Below are 22615 nucleotides of genomic sequence, written 5' to 3'. Positions count from 1 at the left end.
ATCTTCAGGGAATTCACAAAGGATGAGAAGCCTATATAAGTCTCCCTGTCCTTTCAGTGCTTGATGCTGCTGTTGAAGCTGCCCAGGATGGTGAGACGTTTTGCAACACAAACTAGGGATAGGGCAGAACTCACTCATTTCATGACTGTACAATCTGTGCTGAACTGAAGCCAATGACAGGACGTGGCAGCGCTTCTATCCCTCTGAGGCCTCTTGACTCCACACACTTTTTTGCTTTAACTTTGTTATCACTAGCTGTTTGCTCCCATGACTAAATCATCATTTGACACATGCATCTATCACAATCTGTCCTACAGAGAGATGATGAGCCATGCAAGTCATAGAAAAAAAAACCCCATAAAATTATTTACATCTTTCAAAGGGACCAACTTCCTTGTTGTCTGATATGAAGGAGTAAGAGTAGCTGGGTAATTGTAGTCAACACCGTCATGTTTGTAATCAGATTTATAGGCTATCTGAAACACAGGGAGAACAAAAAAAAAAAATCATTCTTTTTTTTTTAAGCTGTCATTTGTTTGAATAATTATCAGCCAAGAGGAAAGGAGAAACAATAATATTAATATTAAATGCAGGAAACAAAGTAAGTTCAATGTCACGAGTGACAAAGAAAATGAAATTATTTGCATAGTTTAGCCACTAATTGATTCTTTTTCAGCTCCTCAATTAATCCAATGCCAACAGTGAGAGCATTAACTTAACTTCCACCTATGACACATCTCTTTTATCTTTCTGCTTAGTTCTCAAGCTTCTTACAGATTTGTAAATAATGTACTTGAAGGAATGGTATGTAACGAAATAGCATCTTGACTAACCCAGTAAATTAAATTGGAATCCAGAAATCTTCATTAAAGACTGTTTTTTCAGCAAAGGTCTGACCCTGGGGGTGGTGGCAAGCAACCTTCAGCATCCTACCGATGTCAAAGAAAACTGAAGGAGCTCAGTGGGTTGCCAGATCACTGAATTTGCTTATTTTAACTTCTTCCACACAGTGAGCTATAAATCAGTACAAAAGGGTTTCCAGAATTTCCCCTCTTCTCAACATATCTATCCTTTAGATCCTTAGTACAATATGATCTAAAGTTTTCTATCAACTTAATTCTGGAAAAACTTAAAGACAAGAAAGCAACAACCATACAAGTGTGATTAAAAAAGACTTACATTGCTTGCCAAGCTGCCAACTTTCATGGCATGTAGCATTCGCTTGTCCATGCCGATACCTATATAATGCCCTTTCATCTGGTTCTGGTAGGTTTCTTTGTATTTAAGCTGTACAAAAAAAAGCAAAAATTCTCTGAGAATTTTAGTTTTTCTATGAGTTTTCATGTTATTACAGCTGTGGTCTACTAGTGTTGCACCACTACAGAAACTCATGAGTCTACAACAACCTTGGTACTTTAAAAAATAAAAACTAAAACCCTCTGTGAGTTTCCTATTTTAAAAGATGTCATTTACATATTCTTCAGATCACCTGGATGGCACATAAAGGAGATACCTCTGCATCCTATTGCTCCATTTTATTTCATCAGAAATAAATATTAGAACAAAGTTGCAGGGAAGCATTATTTGTACATTAACAAATGAACACATAATCATCTACCAAAACTGGACTGTTTTGGTGCAGCTTTCACCAAGCCCAGAGTAGGGAATCCGACAAGATAAATTAACCACTCTACCATCTCATCTGTATGGCAAAAGGTTTACTCTTCCTGGATTTCAGAGAATAATAGCAAGCAGTATAAAGCAAAACTATACTATGAGATACAAGTAGTATCGTTATTAATATTGATTACTTTCATGCAGTAAACATGTTCCTCTCTGACATTATCTCTGGTAAAGTATCTTCTGTCTACCTCTCCAGTCAGGAAATGGACATACACAATGAAATAAGTAATAATTATGATAGATAACAGTAACAACTGCCAGCTACCTGTATAGATTAGCTGTCCATTGTAAGTAACCTCTCTTCCATATATCATAATAGTTCTTTTCATAATCCTATATAAAATGACCCCCACTGATCTGTAAGGACAGACTAGGATAGGTGCTGTACAGACATGGGTTAAAATCAGTTATAATCAAATTCCCAGCGCATGCTTATCTGAAACACACACACAGATGGCTTGCGATTCCAGCAGCTACCAGCTTAAGCAAGCCACATGTGAGGTACTGAAAACTTACATCACTGGTGAATTTTGAGATCTTGCTCACATTCTTGAATTGCGGAGTATCACAGTAGTTCATGCTGTAGCCCCTGTTGTTTCCGAGATCCTTCTTATACTCTACCTTAGTGACAAAAATGCACAAGGGAAAGATATGGTAAAACCTTACCTGGCTCTGTCAAGTTCCCCCACACGCTTTTTATTAGCCAGACCCACTGTTCAGAGATTTCAATACATGGCTCTCATCAGATGGCATATGATGAAAATTAATATGAAGATTATTTTCATATACTCAGTTCTCATTTTATAGGCAAAAGAAATGCAATCAATTTCATCCATTTGGACCACAGCAAAGTGTATGAGACAGTGCCATGGGGAAAATTATTAAGAAAAACAAGGCTCTATGAAGGAATTTTAAGGTAAGTAAGTGTGGAGCAAATGAAAGCAGAAAAAGCAATGGATGTTTTTCAACAGGAAGGACTGAATAGGGGGAAGTTTACCAGCAGAATTCTTCAGAGTAAGTTTAAATACAGAATTGGTTTAATATTTTCATTAAGTACCTTTGCTCTGAAGTAGGAATGTTGGGAGTGATATTAAAAGGGGTAATAGAAATGGGACTAAATTCAGCAATGTAGAGGTTAATACATGTAGGGAGTAGTCATAAAAATTTCAGCTATAAGAGCTCATCACCTGGAAAGGCTAAGAAAGAGAAAACTGTTCATATGTAGGCTGACCACAAAAAGACGGCGAGATGCCAAAGTAACACAGCCATGAAAAAGGCAAATGCAGTCCAAGGCAGGAGCAGGAGGAGACTTTTGAGCGGGCACTGGGAAGTGCACATGCTATGTACCAGGTTCCAGCAAGACCTCATCAAGAACTCTTACAGTCATTCCTGTTTAAGGAATATGCACTCAGCCTGTAACAGCTGCAGTGACAGACTGTGAGAGATGAGAGGAATTTGGCTTGCTTAGTCTAGTAAAACAAAGGCAGAGAGAAGAAAATCATATCCATTTGTAAGCATCTCAGACAGGTAGTTATGCAGGGAGAAGAACTTTTTAAACTAAAGGGCAATGTTGGCACAAAGCACAATAGTAATAAAGTGGACAGGAATAAATATAGGCTAGAAATTAGAAGAGGAGGATTATATGATACTGTGCTTAAACAGCAGCAGCCAGGAATCATTGGCCCAGGAGGCCCCTTCCAGTCCTACTTCCAGGGGTTTTTCATTATTGAAGGTTTTATACTTTGAGATCTCAAGAGTATAAGTTTTTAAACGGCCATGGGGAAGCTCTAGAAACTCACATTTATTAATAGCTTTATAGCTGATATGACACTATAAATAAATTAATAATTCAGAATCTACTGAGAATTCCCTAGCAATCTTCCCTTGCCAAGCAGAAGAAGAATGCATTATCAGTAACTCATAGTCTTTCACATGATGGAAGAAAACAGAAACCTGCATTAACAGAATGGTACAAATTTTGGCTCTGTTGGTGTTATTTTTTAATTATCAGCAGAACCTTCTTTGAAACACTGTAAGGTACACACCCAAGTCATCCTAAAGCATTTAGGATTATAACTTCACAGCACATTAACAGCACAACTCAGGGGTTTTTTTTAGATTTCTATTCTTCATGCGGCCAGAATTAGACTTACTCTTCTGGGGTTCGTTTCCCATACTTTCATACAGATCATTGGAAGTGCCAGATAACAGCACCTGAAGATCTGTTCTTGCACTTTTCTCTCCAGTTACCGTGCTACACACAGATCATTTTTGTTACATATGGGGCAATAAGAACAACAGCTTTTTATATTTGTAGTCCTTACCCATCAGACACAAATGTTTGCATGAGCTGCTATAGAACTTGTTAACAGAGCAATTCAACCCCTTACCTCACTGACAAGCTTGTTAACACTTCGGGCTTGTTTAAGGACTAAGTTTTCTTCAGCCGTTAGGGAGTGAAAGTGAGCTGCACCTTTCATCTTGGAAAGATCCTTCCTGTATTTTATCTGAAAACAAGTAGGGAAAATTATAAAATAGATGTCTACCTTTTCACTATTGCTATTTAGACTGGCTTCATGAGTCAGGATAAGATTTTTCCTATTCTTGCTTTGATAAGCGAATAGAACTTGCCAAGTTGAAACACTGCAAGTTGTTACTTCCTGAAATAAACCACATATAACATCACAGCCCTAACAATCCCTGCCAAGGGATTCTTTTTTAATCCATTTTTTACATAGCTTGAACACCACTGGTTGTTGTTCATAGCTTGAACAGATAACTAGCAGATTCTTGGCTAGTGACTGGTTGGAGCTTGTGTGCTCTTCTATTACTGAAGTTAATTCTCAGTACTTTAATTTTAGACTTCTAGTCAGAGAATTAAAGATAGTCATCAGGTGCTCTGCGAACTTTTCCTTTTGTAGAAATCAGCTTTTTGAGAAAGCTATATCTTTTTGCACTAATAATGTTTTAAGACAATTATATTTCTCTACCAAATCAGTATTGAAATAAGGGATCTGTTAATTTAATTTAGACATCAGGTTATCGACTTAAGTTGAGCTAGGATGGGTGAAGAGAGATAATACTCATGTTGGCCTTTTGCCAAAATGTGTCCAGAAAAAACCCTGTTGGGAATGTATTTCAATATTTCTTGCATACAAGCAGACGCTTATATTCTTCCTCTTATGTTACTGCTTTAAAAATCAGATTCATAATATAAAAGAAAACCAAATTATTTGAAATGTGCTGAAGTGCAAAGTGGTTTTTATTTTATTTTCTAAGTCTGCACACGGTTTCTCAGGCTTTAAAGATATGAAGCAGCTTGATAAGTACTCTAGTGTGTTAAGGTTACGGCCATGAACCAACACTTCTCCTTGCTCCAGGTATTACAAATTAATAAGGAAACTGCTGACCATTAGTATTTTCAAAACCTATGAAACTGCCATCTTTATCTGGAAAGGTTAAATATTTCATGTTTAAACAGGGGATCACTGAGTTTGTCATCAAAATAGGGATTGGTCACAAAAGGTTTCAGGTTTTTTATATTCTCTCAGTCATAAGCTCAGGTAACAGAATATGACTGATCCTTTCACTCTAGTTTACTGCTAGTGTCTAGTCCAGGCTAGTACAACCTGAAAGACTCAACCATCTATTAGCTCCTCAGAAAACAGACCGAGCCCATCAGCTCAGATAGCTCCATGGGGAGCTATCCATAGGTGTCCACACTACAAAGGTTGTCACTCGCAGGAACCCTTCACAGCAGCCACAGGGTAGTGACCTACAGACTGACCCATTTTTTCGTCACTACAAGAAATGGTCTCCTCAAATAGGACTGAGGCTCTTTAATCAATGGGCTGCATGCAAGAATCACACATCACCACCTTTTTTGATGATTCTTTAGCTTACCACCCAAAACTAAAAATCCTCAGCCTAGAAATAAGCTCAGTCTTGTGAAGTGACAGTGTTGTACTCTATGGTTTCTTTTCCTCCATATGACTTGCTTTGCGCTAGAGGCATGATACATCAAAATATCAAAACCAGTTCAGCTCATTCATCCTCCATTTATACACTACTGGGAATACCACAGTAGTCCACAGGATGATTAAGGCAGTTGAAGGTTTCATTAATAATACAGGTGCAGATTTGCCAGGAGGGTTAACCTAACAGTAGGGATCCCCATTAGTTGCTACATCCATCTCCTCCCTCATGCAAGTTGGAGCTGTGTCCGCTTCTATTAATGGATATTATTAATCTCCTGAGCCATCCAGATCCCAGCAATGCAGTGAAATGTCATTGTTGTTTACTTCTCAAGTGTAATTTTAGCATTCTCCTCCTAGGCACTGCTCTGACAAACTGCTGGTTTTAATTGTTTATGAATTGTATTGATTCAGGTTTCATACTTACATCACTTGCTAATTCATTTGCTTTCTTGGCATTTTGATAAGCTGGAGTGATCATAGCAGGAAAGCTTCCTTTCCCTCTGCGTTCTTCATACTCATCCATATAATCCTGAAGAAAATTCAGAGTGTTTACTCATCATACATGAGCAGGTGGGGCCTTGGGTGATTTCACAAAGCCCTATAGTCCTTGTTAGTAGGAAAGTTCATTGTTTCATTGTATTTTTTTATGAAAAAGAGAATAAAATGACCAACTGTAAGAATAAAATGACCAACTGTAAGAATAAAATCACCCATTAAATTAACTGTGCCTGTAAAATTACTTGTGTTGCATTGTGAGAGAAATTTAGGTAACAATTAGCTACGGTCAAGATAGCATTCAAGTGTACAATGATATATACCTTTCTAATCTCACCTCAGTTCTTACAGAGATGATATCTGCTAGCCCCTCTCTTTATCAATATATGTTTCCCTGGAAAACTATAAAAATATCTAATGGTTTGGGCAGCCAGGAGATTTGCTTAAACTTTCCAAGTTCAGTGTAGGGTCAGCCTTACTCTGTGATGTGAGACAAGTCTCTTGATCTCTCCATGGCCATTTCTCACATCATAACTGACCAAAAATAATACTTCTCTAGTGCAGTGATATATTTTGAAGAGGGATTCATTAATGAAGCAGAAATATCTAGATATTAAAGTGGTAAACTCTTTAGGGAACAAAATAACAAAATTCCATTTGCTTGATTTAAAAAAACAATTGTTGGAGAATTAATACTCTTAAATCTATCTATAGGTAAGTTTATGTGTAAATGTTTGACAATTTCAAAAGCCTTTTGATAATTTAATAACAAAATATTGGAGCTTTTTTAAAAATGGTAATACACAATGATGATCCCAAAGCTTTCTATGGCAAGATCTGGGGAGAACATGGAAAGTATGCAAATAAGTAAGATATAGTGCAATGTGTCTTTGTAATATTTTGTAAATCCTTTGTAGTAAAGAGCCAGTTTAAGTGAAAAAAGAATGTGTGGCATGTCAAGAATGTCATGGAGAACACACATAGAAAGGACTATAAATATCTGGGGTATCTCACTTGTGACTTCTCGATGCAAAACAATCCGTTGTAGGTCATTTCGTGCACCATCAGTGTCACATAATAAGATAGGTCATATCATAAGTTTGTGAACAATATAATGTAGTTATAGTTATTGCATCTAAATTATTCTATAAACAGGCACAGAAAATAAAAAATATCCTTGACTAATCAGCTGAGTTAGTTTTTTAAAATGTCATTCATGAGTCTGAATTCTTCAGACTAACTTGCCATTTTCTTTTTCTTCTTTCTCAAATACATTTTTATATCATGTCTAATATTGCTCATATTACAAAACAGTATTTTCAAAGTTTCAGATAATTAATTTTAGCCACTTCTAAGATTTTTAAACATGAACAAAACAGGTGTTCAGCACACAGGAATTTTACAGTAAGATTCCTTAAATTGTCTCATGTTATGTATATATCTGTATGATGTGCCCTCATGATCTTGACAGTTAGAAATCTAATCCCTTCACCCAAGTTAAGTCATGCTTCACTCAGATCCATTAATTTCAGTGGCTCTATTTTATTTGAATAAAGATATCAGAATCCAATCTATGAAGATTAAAACTCAAATTAAATTTGAAGTCTGTGACTGAAGTTTCAAAGATACTTTCAAAGATAAAAAACTTAAATTAATTCTAAAGATAGCTGCATTCCAATGCTTGAAAATGCAATTAGCTCTTTTTCAAATTCATTTTATTTGTTTATTCTTACTAAAACTTGTAGTAGTTCAAAAGACAGAAACTAATTGAAGGCTTCATTGCTACATATTCTAAACTCATATTCTTCAAGAATGGTTTGCTTTTCACACATTAGAAGATGTAGGTTTGAAAAGAAGAAGTGAAGAAATGTAAAACTCCCAAATGTCTTAGGACAACATATTCCCTGTTCCTTCATTTCTCCAAAGTATACGGGTCTCATGAGGAACTACGATGAAAAACCTAAGACAAACCATACAGTTTTGTTTATACAAAAAGACAATTCAATTCCTTTCAAATTCCCTTTAGCTGTATTCAGCTCTATTTAGCTGTACTATTTCCCTAACTTAATTGGAATAGAACTTTGGATGCATTTTAGAAGACCACAAAAATAATTGCATTCCCTTAAAAATGAAATAAAAGCAAAATGAATGCCACAGACCAAAACAGAACTAAAGCCTATTTGGTACCACAAATGCAGAACTACAACTTGTCAAGCTTACAATACCACTTTTGTGGAAGAGCTGAAATCTAAGAGATCGTATATGATCTTCAGTGCCACTTGTACATATTTAGAGCTGCAAAGCTTCTAAGATTTCTAAAAATACTGGCAGGGAAAAGATGCTTAACTATCTTCTAACTTTCTACCATTTCACAGCCCTTTCACTTTTTCTCCTAACTGAATTTACATTTTCTTTCTCATGGAATGGGAAAGTTTCTACAAGTAAACACATTTCAATGTGATACCTAACACCACCGCAATAGAAATGTATAGTGCATACATGTACACAGATAAAATTTGCCAAGGTAAGGCTTACCTTTTGGAATGACCCTACCATAAGGATCATGCAGTGACAGTGCGTGCAACTTGTAGTCTCACCTTGTGTGTGCCAATACCAAATATATATTACACATTCAGAGCACGGTGCTGTTGCACACCATCTTTTCCTTTGAGACCTTGCTTTCTCATACAGGAAAGCAAAGTAAAAAGAGGTCTCACTGCAGTTTCTAAAGTCTTGAACAATCAGCCGTAGTAATGATCAAGATTAGCATGGGTATCTCTCGGATGTTGCATACCTGGCCATATTGATCTACATTTTCTCTTGCAAAAGTAACATCTGTTCCAGCTGTATGGCTGGCTTTTCCCTTGATCTCTTTTTCATATCTTTGATGATACTTTACCTAACAGGAAAAAAGAAAAGGAAAAGAATCATCTGGATGAGTTTAGTCTGGTACACAGATGCTGCATAAGAAATAATAATCAATGACACGCACATGTTGGCAATAAAAGATTGCCAAAATTCCCATTGCCACCAATCTACATAAGGCAAATATGCCACTTGAAGATATAAAAACAAAAATAGTGGTGTACTTCTTAATAATGCACTAGGAACATGGGACATACCAGTTCAACCCAGACCATTAGTTCAGTGTGTTCAGTACCCCCTGCTTGTCAGTGGCTAATCCCTGATGCTCCACCAGGTTAAAAAAATAGAACTGATTGTAATGTAAGTTCATGGTTACCATAGAGCACTTTTTTTACCACGGGGTCATCTGAAGGCCATTAATAAATGGGCTTTTTTCTGAAAGATGCTGATATTCTCAGTGACCAAGGGAATTTTAGGCAATCAGCCTTCAAGTTTAGACCAAGATTTACACTACCTTTGCTAAAGTCAAAATAATGCCTATAACCTGATGCTGTCCTTCAATCATCATGTGTGTTTGCTGACACAAATGAAGGGTTTTCCGCAGATCAAAGGCAAACAAAAACATTTAAATGTTTTAGAGTCAGTTGCTTTTGCCTTCAAAATTACAGACCTCTTCTTATTTTCCTCAGTGACTCTTAATAATGTTTTAAATTCACTTCCATTGAGCTAGCACAATACATTATCTTCTCCAACAAAAAGAACTTTCCTTTCAGTCTCCAATGACATAACACAATTAACTGTACATTTTGAAGCAATACTGATGTTCTGTTACAATGCTTTTTAAAGAATACAGGGGTGTTGTGGTTTTGTTATGTTTGGAGAGGAAAAGCAAGCCAATAAAGATCAGTACACCAAGGAGTTTAAAAAAAAAAAAAAACAACAGTAAGGAGAGTAAAATGATTGGAATAGAAAACTATATCTTATAAATCTATACCCATGTCAAATGTATGCATGTGTTTGTGTGTGTGTAAACGAGTGTGTAGATACTTTATATATATATTCAAGAAGCTACTTTCATAAAAGCCTCATCCTGCAACAGAACAAAAGAAGGAATAGGAGAATGAACTGTAAGGACCCACTAGGAGCATGGAAAGTCATGACAAAGCTGAGCTATGCAAACACAGCCCTCCCCTGATAAAAGGTCACCCAGAAATATTGTGGCTGTGTAAATTAGACCTGCACTTCAGCCCCTCTACCTCATACTGGGTTGGGCAGAATGAAATCAAAGACCTCCAGCTGATTCCTTATTGTCTTCCTTCTCAGTTGTATGCAACAGGAGGCTGGGTAAAGGGGACGCTTTTGCCACAAAAATCCACAGTGTTGATTCACAAATAAAACACCTTATTTTCTCTTTGTGCATAAAACTCAACTTTGTCCCTGCAAAAGACAATCACTTGAAAATCTGTGTATGAAGTGCACTGCTAGCATAATTCTACAATGCTAATGGAATTTCTGCTAGTAAACATTTTAATCCAAAATTTGTGTGAAAATTAATTCTTTTCTTCCCAAAAAGAGACTTTGCGTTGGACACTTACATCACTGGCTAATTCACTCGCTCTCTTGGCTATTTGATAAGCTGGAGTGATCATAGCAGGAAAGCTGCCTTTCCCTTTCCGTTCTTCAAACTCTTCTGTGTATTTTAACTGTAAAAATCCAAGACAATTCAAGAACAGTTAGATCAAATGTATCTTAATTACACACATAATCAATTCTTAAAGTTGCAAAGTCAGGCATTTGATGGCTGTCATCTGCCAAAAGGAAGACGAACCATGAAGTCTGAATCTACCTCCTTTGTATGTATGCTTTACAACATAGTCTTTAACTACGTGATCCCGTATCTTCTGCAGGACCTCTGTGTCTCATTCAGGGTATAGGATGGATCACAGTTGTTCAACGAAAATACTAACATTGTCTGCACAATGCCTGCTCTATTAATATTAGAGTCAGGCAGCTTCCTTCTTTACTTTGCATGGCAGCCAGTAGCTGGGACTAGTTCTCTGCCTTCAGTTCTGACAGCCAGCTAGTCCCTAAAATGGCCTAGAACTTAATATGGTCTTTATAACTGGAAGTACTAAATACTTAATGGTAAACTGTATCAAGAATATTTTAAGGTAATACACATTTCAAGAGTCTGCCTTTTAAATATTAATATTTTACTTTTCTTTATGTTCACATTTTTAAGTGATTTATAAATGTCCTAAAAGCCACTTGCGGAGTCAAAAACAGGTCAACCTATTTTGTTTCACTTACATCACTTGAAAGCTGTCCTCCAACCTTTGCATGAAGTATATCTGGAGTGTCTACAACAGAGGTGAATTTTGAAACTCTCTCTTCATGTCCCCGCTTATATTCTACCTAAGGGAGAAGACATATAAAGTACATATTACAAACAATAAGTAGCAAATACACATTTGCTATCAGAAGGCTTCAAGAGAAAATGAGCAACAACAGTCATGACACTCCCCACTGTACAGTTAAGCTATCAGTGTATTTAAGGCCCAATTTCCTTAAAGTGAATGTCAGAAGCAGACAGAAATGGACCCAGATAATCAAATTTTCAAATTGTACTAGATTTATGTGAGCCATATATTTGATTAAAATATTATGAGAATAGTCATTAATGGCCCAAAACACTAAGATCATACTGCAATGACAATGCAGTGTTTGCAGAAAACAATGCAATACTTTAAAATAATTTCTACAGAATTTATTTTTACTTGAGCTTTTTCATTTGAATTATTTTTATAAATAAGCAATTGTGCATATATTTAAAGTAGCTTGTATATGAATTAAATTCAATATTACAGTATTTTTATTCAATATTATTTAACTTCAAATAATAAAGCAAGCAAAAAACATCAGATGTAAATAAATAGATTAATAAAGCCATAAAGTGAAAATAAAGGTAATAAATAAACATTTTAGAGCGATTCACAATCTCTTTCCAGTTATAATAAATTACAGCAAAAGTTGCTACATCTTTCAGGAAATATCTATATTGCCATTTATCTTATATGATTGTCTTCCCAAGCCAAGTAGTTTGTTAACCCTGTTTCCTGCATCATGTTAAAGTTTTCTCACTTTGCAGAATTAACACTACAACAAATATTCATCATAGAACCTACTGTCTAAAGCGAATGGCCTAAACCCAGGATTCTCCAAATTCAGAAGTCTAACATACAACTAGAAAACCTGTGACTTACATTACTGCTTAGTTGGGTGGCTCTCTTAGCAACCTGGTAACCTGGAGTGATCATAGCAGGAAAGCTGCCTTTGCCTCTCCGTGGCTCATATTCTTCTGTATATTGAAACTAAAAAATGAACATTTTTTGTTTTGTTGTTACAAAAGAACCCCCTGCAGTTTAATATGATTCCTCTTTTAATGCCTGCTTCCTAAAGGTATGTATCACTTTATTTAAAAGCAAACAAATTAAATAACTTATACCTTATAAGTTTGTTAGGTAGAAATATTTCCTACATACAACAGAAAACATTCCCCATTCATATAAATTATCCACTCTTAATTGGCTATGTTGACTGAATCATTAACCCATTGTATGGGTATAGACAGTCATAATTCAGAAGTGATTTTCATCAGTCATGGAAATACAATGTCAATGAAAGGTCTACTCTGTGGAAAATAAGACACTTTTTCCATCATGAGTTCTGCTCTACTGAGGGAAACACCACTGCCTGCTAGATCAGGATATAATCAAGGTCACCTCAGATATCATTGGTCAGTAGTTGAAGTGCTTCTCCATTACATAAATAGATAAATGTATGATTTCCAGGAGGGACAATAGCATTGTTATGTGACTTTAATCTTTTACATGGTTAAATATTGTTATTGACAGAAGTAAACATGTCAGTCTCTCCTTTGGTAACGTCTTACCAAAGGTTGGCTTTGATGCACTGGTTAAGTCTTCAGAATATGATAGCCCATGAAAATAAAGCTATTCCAAACATCAGCCCACTTACATCACTCAGAGTCTTCTGTGCCTGTGTTATCCTGACCATCTCAGGATCTGGGATGGTTCCCGAGTACCACGATTTTCCCTCCCCGTAGGCAGCATAGTAAGCATTCTACAAAACAAAAATTAAATAGCTACCAATCTTCATCCATGTTTTAATACACAAACAGCTGATCTGACAGAAAAAAAGGGAACACACACAATGCTGCGTAAGTGAAATTTACTCTCTGCAGACGTACAGCACAAGGCCTACACTCCACATACCTTCAGAATACCAGGGCAGAGCTTGTATAACAAGAACTGACATCAAGATGTCAGGATCTAGGATCCTGGAGTGAGACTCAAATAATTCCCCTGGGAATCAGACCACTTGTTGTGAAGCTTCAGTGTCAGTAGAAAGAAGACACATCGAGTATGGCTGCACATGCAGCAGTCCAAACAGCTAACTGTATAGATGCGCTCTTCCTCACCTCCTGATTCTTGCACCCTAAGCTATAATCAATCTATGCTGCCTTGAAAAGTTTAGCCAAATAAGAAGCAATGGCTTTTTTAGCATTGAAATGCTGTGAGTAAAACCCTAACAATCAGGACTGCCAAGGCCAATCCTTGGTCTTCTGCAGGCTAGTGGCTCGGAGACTTGAGGGATATCTCTTACCTGGGTGGCCAGTCGTTGGGCTTTATAGGCAGCTTCAATTTCTCTGGACCTTACATCCCATTGAAAGACTGATTTGAATTGTTCACCCTCTTCTCGATATTTTATCTAAAAAAAATTGACTTGATATTAGTAGTTTGTTAGTGCAGACTAACACCCCCCCTCTTAGGAGAAGAACAAGAAGGGAGACAAACAAGGTGAGCACAGTCTTTTAGTCCACAGTGATATGGAGTCCGCATGAACTGCAACAACAAAAGGAGATGAATGCACAAGACAAAACAACAAAAACAGTGCAACTCCCACAATAACAAATCCACTTCAGTGCCTGCTGGTTTTGGTTGCACCTTAAACCAGTCTAAAGGAAGGCTACTTCCAAAAACACCTCTGGCCCTACTACGTGACCCTTCTTGTCTCTCACACACTGACACCATCAGACAGGCGGCTGTTGGGGAAATTGTATCAGGGAATTAGTATGTAGGCTTTTGCTCTGTTAGCTTTCAGCTATGTCAGTTCCTTCATCTGCCTCACTGCAAAAATCATCAATACCAACACAAGAGAAGCAGAGGAACAATGTGACTGCACAGAACTAATTCTCTGGGTGGCAGCATCAACATGACTCGGTTTAAGACAATTTACTTTAGTCATATTGTTTACCTGTGCCTGTGTGTTCGATCTCCAGTTGCTACAGACCAGCCTAGTTTTCAGTGCCAACTAATAATTTCGCCCTGAAGACACATTTATATATGATATGAATGCAGAAACCAAGGGACTATGACAAGCACACCTGATCCACCAAATCTCCACAGCCCACAAGAAAATTCCAACCACCTTCTGAGAGCCTGCAAAACTCTCCATCTTTTCCTCCTTCTCCCTCTTTAGACCAACACCACTTACAACCTGCTTATGTACAAAAAGGCCACATAGCCTGCAGCTCTATGTCATGCAAAGACTACCTAAGTACTTCCTCCATGCCACCCATTCTTGGAAAAGGAGTCTCCATGTGCCTGTGCATTAGATCTCCAGTTGCTACAGACCAGCTTACTTTTCAGTGCCAACTAATAATTTCGCCCTGAAGACACATTTATATATATTATATGAATACAGAAAAAAATGAAGAAGATTGGGTTTAACCCTAAGGTCAAAACTCTACTTTCTAATCCACACCCAGATTCTACCTAAGATTTTTTTGCTATTATTGGAGCTGCACATCTGTAAAGGAGCAGCATATTAGACCTGAAATCTGGCATGAAGTTGTGAAAGAATAATTTGGTCTTTAGATAATACTTTTGGTGAAGTAATCTATGAAGATTGAAATCCCCAAGAATTTTTAACCAGAACACATCAATGCAGCATTAGATGAAAGAACTATTTACCTGGTGGGTAATATTTTACTCTTCTATTTCCCTGCACAGTGGCCATGAAGCATCATGACTGTATAAATGTAAATCCTGGGTCATCACGTTCCTACTGTTAATTTTATCATGACAGCACACAGAAATATAACTGAAATCACAGCTCTGTTATACAACTCACTCTACAGATGCAAAAAATAACAGTCCCTGTCCTGAAAAGTGCAAATTCTAAACTGGCTGGACAGAACAATCACTGAGCATGTGTACCATTATCCCCATTTTATAAATTAAGTACAGAGGTACAGAGAGATGAATGATTTGTGTGTTCACATAGAAATTCTGCGTAGAGGGAGGGAGCTGAATTTTTATCTCTGCATTCAAGTCAGTGTCTCAACATAAGACTAATGAGAACATTATGTTAGGATTGAAGAAACGTTACATTTTTTGCATAAGAAATAATCTTACCTAAAAAAACCCAACAATCTACAGTAGCAATTTAAACCTTTTCTCAAGTTAGCATTATTTTATACACTTACCAATGAAAAAGTTTTCCTACACTCAAAACTTCTACAGAAGTACTCCCTTTAAGTAAGTACTGCAGAATCAGCTTCTTTACTATCCTTACCAACTTTCTCTCTGGAGCAGAACCTCATTATGTGATTGAAAAGGACAGAAGGTGCTTTAGGTGTAAAAAACAAGGGAAAGTGATCTTTGAGCTATAATTTGTCTGGTGTGTATATTCACATGCACTGGAAGTATCAGAGTCTCATATCGCTGCCTAAAACCAGAAATAGAACCTGCAGTAATCCCAAACTCATTCCTGACCAGATCTGTCACACACAATTTAAAGTAAGTGTGATAGTCACTGCTGAAATAGTTACTGCCTATGATAATGCAAATCCTGATGCATAAGAATACTGTACAAGAATGATAAAGAAAAGATACAGTATCTGATAAAGGTTATTAAATGTACATCAACTTTGTACCGCTAATATAGAGCATAAGAATGAATTTAGTACACTATAAGCTAAGAAATACAACTTCCTTCTTTTATTTTAATGATGGCTAATCACACTGAAACACATTGGTTTGCTTACGAAATAAAGTCATGCAAGGAATAGTACTATTTTAGAGTACCAAAAGACGTGACATTCAAGAAAATAGTATTACACATAGAAGTGAGATAGCTATCAATTATTGGCTGTTTCTGTGTTTCTCACTTCATGAAATTCTTAGAAATGCAAGTCTGAAACAAATGTATCTGGAGGAAAACAATGCAAGACAAAAGATTGGCATTTGAAAAGAAAGACGACTTTGAGCACCCCTAGAGGTTTGCCGGGGCACAGCAGCCTTTTAGAGGATAGATGCAGTTAAAAGGGCATGGAAAGCTAGTCCATCCTTAATGTTTTACCAAAACATTTTCAGGAAAACCATGCCAAGCTCCCTGGACTTCGTGTTTTCTCACAAAAGGGAAATATCATCTCAGGTTTGTCAGAAATACTTGACAAAGTATTTATGAGAACTTTTGCCTACGTCCTACTGAGACAGAATTTATTTTTTGTTTCATGCCCTTTAGTATCAGTTTCAGAAGAGATCATAAAGCAAGTAGGTCATTCTTGTTTCAAATGGCTGTGTAAACCCCACCTGATTAGCTACTAAGTTTACATAGCTCTGAGCAGTATCTCCTGCATTTTATGTGAACAATGCTTCCATGTAGATTATCAGATATGGCAGGTGAGAAACTGCTATCCACTTTTCTTTCTGAAAGTAGAAAAAAATTCAGATCTAACCTTTCTTTCTTATGAGTGAATGCATCTTAAAAATTATGATTCAAACCTGGGCTGAGATCTTACTGCTCTAAAAAAACACAGGAGAGTAAGTAAATAATACATATTTACATTGTGTAAAGAATACATTTCTAAAACAAGACACAGATATGATATCAAACTGTAATACAAAGCTAAATACATTTGGCCCTCAAGCTTCTTACCTCACTTACCACTTCCGACAGTTTTTTTGCATTTGTATTTATTGGTGTCTCAAATACACTTGTGAACGCATTGTTTTTTGGATTATGTCTAAAAAAGGAAAGTGTAAAAGGATATTAGGAATGTACCAGACAGCCCACCAGAAAGGTTCTTTCTGAGCACTCAAAAACACAATACCAGCCTCCACACCTCTATACATAACTTTTCCCCCACTCATATACAGATCTCAGATTTCATTCAAGTTATTATCGTACGGAGTAGGTGCCTAGAGCAAAATTAATTTTAATGATCGTCATATCAATGCTGTGTTTCTAATAAAAAAAAAGAGAATAATAGAATAAAAAACAACTGTCATCTCTCCTTTTTCTGCTGACAAATTTGACAGGAATGGATCATTATAAAATAAAAACTTCTCAGAACAAACCAACTCCAAAATCTGCATTTTATACATTTTCCTGATGATTAGCTCAACCTTGTTAACTCTTAACCGCTGATTTGGAAAGCACTGAATTTTATGGTTGTGTTTATTTTCTTCCCACAATACTGAAATGGAACTTAATTTGGTATCTTTTAACTCACTGGACAAATGAGGAAGCTTTATATACAGTAACAAGGGTTTCCCATCATTTGTGATTCACGTAAATCCAAAGATATGCACGAAGGCACTAACAATACATAATTTCACATCACACATGGGACCAGGCTGAGTTCAAATGGTGATCTTCTATTACATTAAAATGACTTGGCATTTTAAACCTTTGCTTTAAAAAAAAGGAAACACACTTACGCTTGACAGTAAGGCTTTTTCTCATGGCTAACAAAGTTGTTTACTGTTAACATCATCTTGCATACTTCACAGTGAAAACAGGCTTTATGCCATGTCTGGAAATACCACAAAACAGAAACCAAACAGACATGATTTGTATTTCATTATTATTATGTTGAGTTTTAAATCTCAGTATTGATCCTTAACATTTCACAAATTTGAAGAATTCTTCTTCAAACATATGGCTATTATTAACTCATTTCAATTCTGAACCCAGTTATGAGTAAAGAATTTTTGGAACCGTGTTAAAAGTGCCAATCTATACATTTACTATAGTCCAAAATAATAAAGAAAGACAACTGACCTGATCTATACAGTTAATCTTCTCAGCAGGGTAAACCCCATAGCCACATCTAGCACACGGCTGCACATTCATCTTGAAATCCACAGAGTGAAAAATATATAGGTTTATACAAAAGGTTCAAAGAGTATGAAAGTGACTTTTTGGCCTGTGCAAAGCACACTCTAGACACTCCAGTCAAGGCCTTTTGCTGTGGTCAATGGCTCCCATTAAAGCTCTGAATTGAAGTCTGTTGCTCCGTTTGCTGACCTTCTGTTTCAAAGTCAGCTGCAGGCTGGCTTTTAAAGCTGCCAGTTAGTAAGACTGGTTATTTTGGCAACTGTGTCAGTGCGTAAGGGAGGGTAGCAATATCTTTCTCTAAATAGAAGAATGAACTCACAGAAACGAATCATGTCCATGTGAATGTTAGAGTCTGATCATTTAGTATTTCAGTTTTGCTGTAAAGCCAGTTGTCATAAGCCCAGGATGAAAAGTATACACAGCACCAGCAGCAATTATCATAGTCTCTCCTCACCCTGATATACAGCAAGTGACCTCATGGAGGAGTACTCTGTGTTTAGGAACAGCCTCATATTAGAAGGAGGTACACCAGAGACAGAGGCCAGAGTTGGTTTTGGAGCTTCCTGGCCCTTTGTTGGACCTAGAAGAGATACACCACCATTGTCCCAGCCAAATCATTATCTTTTTCCCTTGGTGCCAGCTCAGTTTCACCTTGTATGTTATGGGCAACAGAGCAGACCACACTCATTTCTCATGTCTTTCTGTTTCATCAACCTATCACTCCATCTCCAGGTGCAGGAGGACGCACAACGAAACGGGCAGAGCCTCTTATCTCAGAGAGTTCTAAACATGATGGGTACAAATCCAAACACCTATCTCCTACAGGAAAAACTTCAGAAGGCAACCGCTTACTTTTGAATAGAATGAACAAAGCAGCTATTTAACAGTGTTCACAAAGAGTAGGTTGGCATAGATCAGAATATAAAAATTCCTTAGCCAAACAACGATAAGGAACGATTATGCCTGATATTAGGATTCAAGCAAGTTATTAGGGTTGTGAAGTCTGCTCTGCACAAAAGAAGCTATTAAATTCTACTGGCTACAAATGGCCAGGATTTGAGATTTACATCTGACCTAACCATAATACCTCCAGCTGCAGGGCTCCATAACCGTGGGACACATCTAAGAGTTGTCTCAATCCAAGTAAAAGTCTACTTAGTCGTCCATGCATCTGCACCACTTCCCTGCAGCAGTCCTGGGATATTGCTAAGCACTTCCCTTTTCTGTAAATTACAAACAATTCAATCAAAATAATTTCTGACTAAACCTTCTGTGTATGCTTAAAGAGCCTCCTATTCATCTGTCTATGGAGATAGGCAGTTCTGCTTAATTTATTATTACTACTTTTCCTGAATGCTGACAATGTACTGGCACAACATACTGTCAGCAACTGGTGTGCTGAAAATAGAGTCTCTAATCTGAAGAGCAATGGGTATGGCGCAAAGTCCTGAAAACACTTAAGGCCTTTCAAAGTAATTAATATCAGTATATAAACAGATGTATTTTCCTTTTTAAAAAAAAGTGTTCACAGAATGTATCTTATTGCATTAAAATAACTTCTGAGTTACCTCAAGTTATTCCTTTTGGGATCAGAAGTGATTTTATGTTGACCAAGTTACATCACAATAATATTTACCATGCTCATGCCTGTGAACCAAAATAATTTGGAAGTCTTCTTGTTCCCTTCTCACACAGCTTTTCATCTTGTCCCAGATAGCCATTCTGTTTATGCCAGTGACCTATAACAGGGTCACAGTGGCCAGGCTGTCCCCTCCTTATTTAGCACTGGGCACACTACCAGCTGCTGCCTCTTTGTGTTCATCTACTCCAAGAGTCACCATATTGTGTATTTTCTAGATAGTCCTAGTTGTTTTCATGCTATCTGAATCTATGTTAGAGCCCTTGTCTCACACTTTGGCAAGAAAAAAGATGCATGACCTGCTCCCGACACAGCACAGAAAATACATTGCTTAAGGCTCTCCTGAAATGAGTTCTGAGAGGTGCTGAAAGCAGGACATTCCTGAACCACACAAAAACATAAAGACTTGGCAACTACAGAACAAACCATTCATCCAGGAGTCACCTGAACACCAACAATCTGGACAGGACTCCAGCATGGAGCATCAGTGTATACAGCCCATATGCACTGTGCACCCAGAGAGCATACTAGAGGTCCCTGAGAAGAATGAGACCACGTGTTCCTTCCAAGAGGCCTGTCAGACAGCTAGAAGCCCTTTATTTCATAGATAAAACTTACTTCATTTCAAGATATACAAAGCCTGTTTGTTTCTCTTCACAGAGACACATATTATCGGCTTGGCTGGAAGTCAGCAAATATATTTTCCAAGTTCTCCTGCTTCTCCCAGGTTACAGCATTTTCAAGAAGAGAAGCACAGTAAGCCACAATGCCCTATACAGCTAATGTCTTTCCCAGCCACGCCACTTCCCTCACATCCATTGTGTGCCAGTTCTGCTGGAGTCTATTGAAGATTTCCCCACTTCCGACCACCTCAAAACTGTCCTGTTGCATGCTCTGTTCTTCACAACCCTGGATTAAAACTGACTTGCTAACAGAAAAGAGAGTTTATTGAAAAACAAGCATTGTATAGTCTTATTACAAAGTATGCACTGCATTTTGATCATGCAAGGAATTAAATCACAAAACCAGTGCAAGTTTGTTATCTTGACAAATCTTAGCAAGACATTTTCTCTTCAGTTAAAAGCTCATTGTGGCTTTCTTCCTCCTTTAGTAAGGCCTCATAAAGGCTCTTTGATATCAATGAAAATCTTAAAAGGCTTTACTTAACAGTAGAACCTTAATCAATGTGGTTTAAAAGTACTGCAGTTACGTGTAAAGTACAAGGATTCAGTACCTTGAAAGTGCAAATTAGTAGAAAGAAACATTGTTACCTGTCCAACCTCCTTAAATTCACTGAATTAACTGCATAGAAAACTTGGAGCATGTCTGCATCCTGAATCTGAATCTAAAAAGCACACATTAGTTATACAAAGTAACCTCCTAACAGACATTCAAGTCAGGGCCGCCTTCTCTGTCACTCCTGAATAGCGGCTGTGCCCTTCCAGCCACACGAATAGCAGGAAGCCAGACACCACAAATTATGGCAACCCTATCTTCCCTCTGTTTGCAAAAAAAAGGTGCTGTTTCACCACTCATCTGGGCGTGTTATCCACTGTTAAAAGCTGCCTGCAAAAGTCCAAACACCAGCCCAGCCTCATCATAACCTTCTCTGAACCACGTGGTTCATTAGTTACCTGGGCTCAGGGCCTTTTGTCTCACGTAGCCTCTCCATGCTAATCAAATTTAGCATAGTAGCAAATCCAGCATGCAAAAACTTCGAAAGAAAGCTGGAAAAGATTTATCAACACCAGGATCTCCCAAGACTTGAAGAAAAACCTCTAACGGACTGCCTTCCAAACTTGTACTGTAGCTTTTTACATTTTTGCTGTTTTGGAAACCAACCAACGACTGCTTACATTTCATGACTAAAAGGATTTGCGCTTACACTTTCCCTTTGTTGCCAGTGTCGGAAAAACTTGAGTGTGTGGGGATTTTGCAAATGCTTCTGATAGAGCAAGAGAAAGTGAGAGAGGGAGTAGAGAGAAATGGCAAAAAGAACCAACAGGCCAAGAAGGCATCACTGTTACAGAGCAGAGAAAGAACTGTTGAGGACATGCTATAATTTAAGCTGAAAGCTTGACAAAATGTGTGCAAAGCATGCACAGCACAGCCCATGTACATACAATAGAGACTTCCAGTGCCCAAATATTCCCATTTATCATGTATCATAACCTAAAAATGACCCAAGTTTAAAACTTATAAAACATGGCATGTGCAACAGATCATCCCTGCCTGATTACAGAGAAATCCCACCCAAATACATAGAATCATAGAATTGTTTAGGTTGGAAAAGACCTTTAAGATCATCAAGTCCATCCGTTAACCTAACACCGCCAAGTCCACCACTAAACCATGTCCTGAAGCACCACATCTACATGTCTTTTAAATACCTCCAGGGATGGTGAATCAACCACTTCCGTGGGCAGCCTGTTCCAATGCTTGATAACCCTTTCAGTGAAGAAATTCTTCCTAATATCCAACCTAAACCTCCCCTGGTGCAACTTGAGGCCATTTCCTCCTGTCCTGTTGCTTGTTACTTGGGAGAAGAGACCAACACCCACCGCGCTACAACCTCCTTTCAGGTAGCTGTAGGGAGCGATAAGGTCTCCCCTGAGACTCCTTTTCTCCAGGCTAAACAACCCCATTTCCCTCAGCCGCTCCTCATAAGACACGTTCTCCAGACCCTTCACCAGCTTCGTTGCTCTTCTTTGGACACACTCCAGCACCTCAATGTCCTTCTTGTAGT

At 37.5% G+C, this 22615-nt stretch overlaps 1 protein-coding gene across 4 annotated transcripts in view; it reads right to left on the bottom strand.

The window, feature by feature from the left end:
* NRAP (nebulin-related anchoring protein) overlaps positions 1–18447 on the bottom strand; it is a 54486-nt gene extending 36039 nt beyond the window's left edge. For 3 of the 4 annotated variants that reach the window (XM_009325944.1, XM_009325945.1, XM_009325947.1), the window contains exons 1-14: positions 18174–18447; positions 17831–17925; positions 17046–17133; positions 13707–13811; positions 13059–13163; positions 12284–12391; positions 11331–11435; positions 10616–10723; positions 8950–9054; positions 6085–6189; positions 4074–4190; positions 2200–2304; positions 1180–1287; positions 372–476 (exon numbers count right to left, since the gene is read on the bottom strand). In XM_009325944.1, coding sequence (XP_009324219.1) covers positions 372–476; positions 1180–1287; positions 2200–2304; positions 4074–4190; positions 6085–6189; positions 8950–9054; positions 10616–10723; positions 11331–11435; positions 12284–12391; positions 13059–13163; positions 13707–13811; positions 17046–17133; positions 17831–17925; positions 18174–18245 — 1431 coding nt within the window. In that variant the 5' untranslated portion in view covers positions 18246–18447. The remainder of the gene's footprint in view (positions 1–371; positions 477–1179; positions 1288–2199; positions 2305–4073; positions 4191–6084; positions 6190–8949; positions 9055–10615; positions 10724–11330; positions 11436–12283; positions 12392–13058; positions 13164–13706; positions 13812–17045; positions 17134–17830; positions 17926–18173) is intronic. The other variant, XM_009325946.1, reaches the window with a different exon arrangement.
* Positions 18448–22615: the final 4168 nt, after the last annotated feature.

The sequence above is a fragment of the Pygoscelis adeliae genome, unplaced genomic scaffold, assembly GCF_000699105.1.
Source record: "Pygoscelis adeliae isolate BGI_AS28 unplaced genomic scaffold, ASM69910v1 Scaffold4, whole genome shotgun sequence".
NCBI lineage: Eukaryota > Metazoa > Chordata > Aves > Sphenisciformes > Spheniscidae > Pygoscelis > Pygoscelis adeliae.
The sequence above is the reverse complement of the archived record's forward strand: the minus strand, read 5'-3'. Positions and strand labels throughout refer to the sequence as shown.